The sequence below is a fragment of the Branchiostoma floridae genome, chromosome 1 (assembly GCF_000003815.2).
Source record: "Branchiostoma floridae strain S238N-H82 chromosome 1, Bfl_VNyyK, whole genome shotgun sequence".
Lineage (NCBI taxonomy): Eukaryota > Metazoa > Chordata > Leptocardii > Amphioxiformes > Branchiostomatidae > Branchiostoma > Branchiostoma floridae.
The window spans coordinates 13,447,009-13,449,521 of NC_049979.1; the positions used below are offsets into that span (position 1 = coordinate 13,447,009).

General features: G+C 44.3%; 1 protein-coding gene across 1 annotated transcript in view; it reads right to left on the reverse strand.

The window, feature by feature from the left end:
* The window catches only part of LOC118415376 (ninein-like protein), a gene marked incomplete in the record, with an annotated part of 31,946 nt that overhangs the window by 9,269 nt on the left and 20,164 nt on the right, over positions 1-2,513 (reverse strand). Inside the window, 4 exon segments of the mRNA XM_035819937.1 lie at positions 1-32; positions 359-588; positions 929-1,191; positions 1,771-1,842. Coding sequence (XP_035675830.1) covers positions 1-32; positions 359-588; positions 929-1,191; positions 1,771-1,842 — 597 coding nt within the window.

The window sequence follows — 2,513 nt, forward strand, 5'->3', positions numbered from 1 at the left end:
CCTTGGCTTCTTCCATAGCTTCCTTCTCTTTCCTGTGAGTTAAAAGTGAATATGTGTCAACTGATGAAAAACTAAAATGGAGACAACATGTAGGTTGCCACATTTATAAGTACTAGTACATAACACTAATTTACAGTGTATTCCTACATTATAGATAATGGCACCCACCTACCGTCCAATTCTTGTACCTTAGGTAGAAATCCCCCATACTGCTCCAATCTGTGCTTGGTCTCCAACTGTTTCAATACTCCATACATTACCCTACCTGTGCTTGTTCTCCAGCTGCAACATTACCCCCATAGAGCTCCTTACCTGTGCTTGTTCTCCAGCTGTTCTAATAACCCATACAGTTCTTTACCTGTGTTTGTTCTCCAGCTGTTCCATCTCCTTGCGATGACTGTTGATCAGCTCATTCACCTCCTTGTCGAAGCCGGCCTGCAGGGCGTTGACCTCCAGGTGGTGTTTCTGTTCCATGTTTGATTTCTCCTTGTCAAACTTCTGCTCCAGGTCTCTGCGCTGGTCCTCCAGCTTGGTCTGTAGTTCTGAGGCGTGTTGGGTCATCAGCTCTGATGCACCCATATCCTTCTCCTGAACACAGACAATACATCAGCTGACTTTGCAAAACATCTATTTTACCATAATGTAGGGATTCTACCACAATGTATAAGACTAAATCGTACCTGGGACCCAAAAAATAAGGCCCCTTTCCTCCTGACTCAACTAACAGATAAGCTGTCATTCTTCTTGTTTTGTCTTTAACTTTGTTTTGTAAGAATGCTGAATTTTTCCAACAGTTACATGCAATTCACATTTACTTTGGATGTAGCTTCCATCTTACATACTAAGAAAAATACAGCATGAATATAAACCAAATAATTTTTAACACTTCAAATTCAACACTTCATTTGTGACTAGTCAGAAAACCCACCTTGAGAAGCTGAGTCCGGGTCTCTGCAATCCGGATCTCCAGGTCCTCCTTGAACTCAGCCTCTAAGCGGTCGCGAAGACCGGCCTTATCGAGCGCAAATTTCTGCTCCATTTCGTTTTTCTCACTCTCGTGTTTTTCCTGGAGCTCCACAAGGCCTTTCTCCAGCTCCGCCTTCTTCTCCTCCAGCTCTGCTATCTCCATTTTGTACGCCTGCTCGATCTCTCTCCGCTCACGGTCAAACTGGTCACGCAACTCAGACACATCTGGTAACGGAGGGGAAAATGGTAACCCCACAGTTACTGACAGAGGGCTCTTACTAGAGTCTTAGGTTCATTCTATCTGTGATACCACACGGAAGGGCCATGTGACTGAGCTAGGAATATTGATTTCATAGGACTGTTCAAAATGCTTTAAGCAGTAAGTTTATCTCTTACATTTAAACCAAATGTAAACAGCAGACCTGCATCATCATGTAATCCTGTCATTTGCAAAACTGTACTTCAATTCCTATTCCTATTGAATGAAAGTAAGAACTTAAACACTGAGCACCATATGTGACAAATGGGGATAGGCGGTAGAAACAATTGGACAGAGATATGATATACATGTATGTGATTATTTCAAGTTGTATTTGGAACAAGGAAATAAATCTATGCATACTAGGTGCATGTTAAAAAATAGTCCATGCAAATGAGAGGTGATGATATGATGTGAATGCATGAGCTTCAGTTGAGATCAGCAGTATAAAGTGCAGGTGATTCCACATTAAGGGGTCAAAGACAACATGACAGAAGAGACAACACAGACATGACACAGTACATGGTTCCTTGTCTCCCACTTACTTTCAGCATGGAGAACGCGGGAGGGGGAGTGAACTGGTGTGAGCTGGTTGGGAGAGGCGGAAAGTCGAGAACCTGTAGGAGGAATCCGAGAGATCTACGACCGTCCAGTCTGCGCCGGGCGGCCAGGGGGTAAAGGTCAATCAGGACATGCAAGGTCATGCAGCGAGGACATGCAAATAGCGACAGCATGGATGCAGGCGAGCACAGACATGCATTCTGATACAAGGTGTCTGACATCACTGCCTACCATTGGATTCAGTTGGGATGAGAACAGCCAAATGTGCATTCAAGTGCACTCAGACCCATTTCATTCATTCAATTCATGCAAACTCCATGGATTCAGTAGAGGGTAGGGCCCAAGGCTTCATTGGTAGGCAGTGGTGTAAAGATTACAAACACACACACATAGATTCATACACCCCAGACAATGCAAATAGCATCAGCAAACAACTCAAACCTCTGCGGACAAAGCCCACTTGTGGGTACTCCACCTTCCCCATCCCATCCTGGGGGTACCCCACCTGCACACCCACGTGGGTGTACTGTACTGGGGAGTGACCCAGAGATCCTGGGCATGCAGCGGCAGGATAGGCAAGCATGCATGCATGTATACAGACAGTACAGTGGTTAGTAATCATGCAGACATAATCATGCATTACAGTACCATAGGAGGGAAGTACCAACATTTTGGAAAATGGAAAGGTTTTGAAACAAATTACTTTAGCAAATGCATTACAAAATGT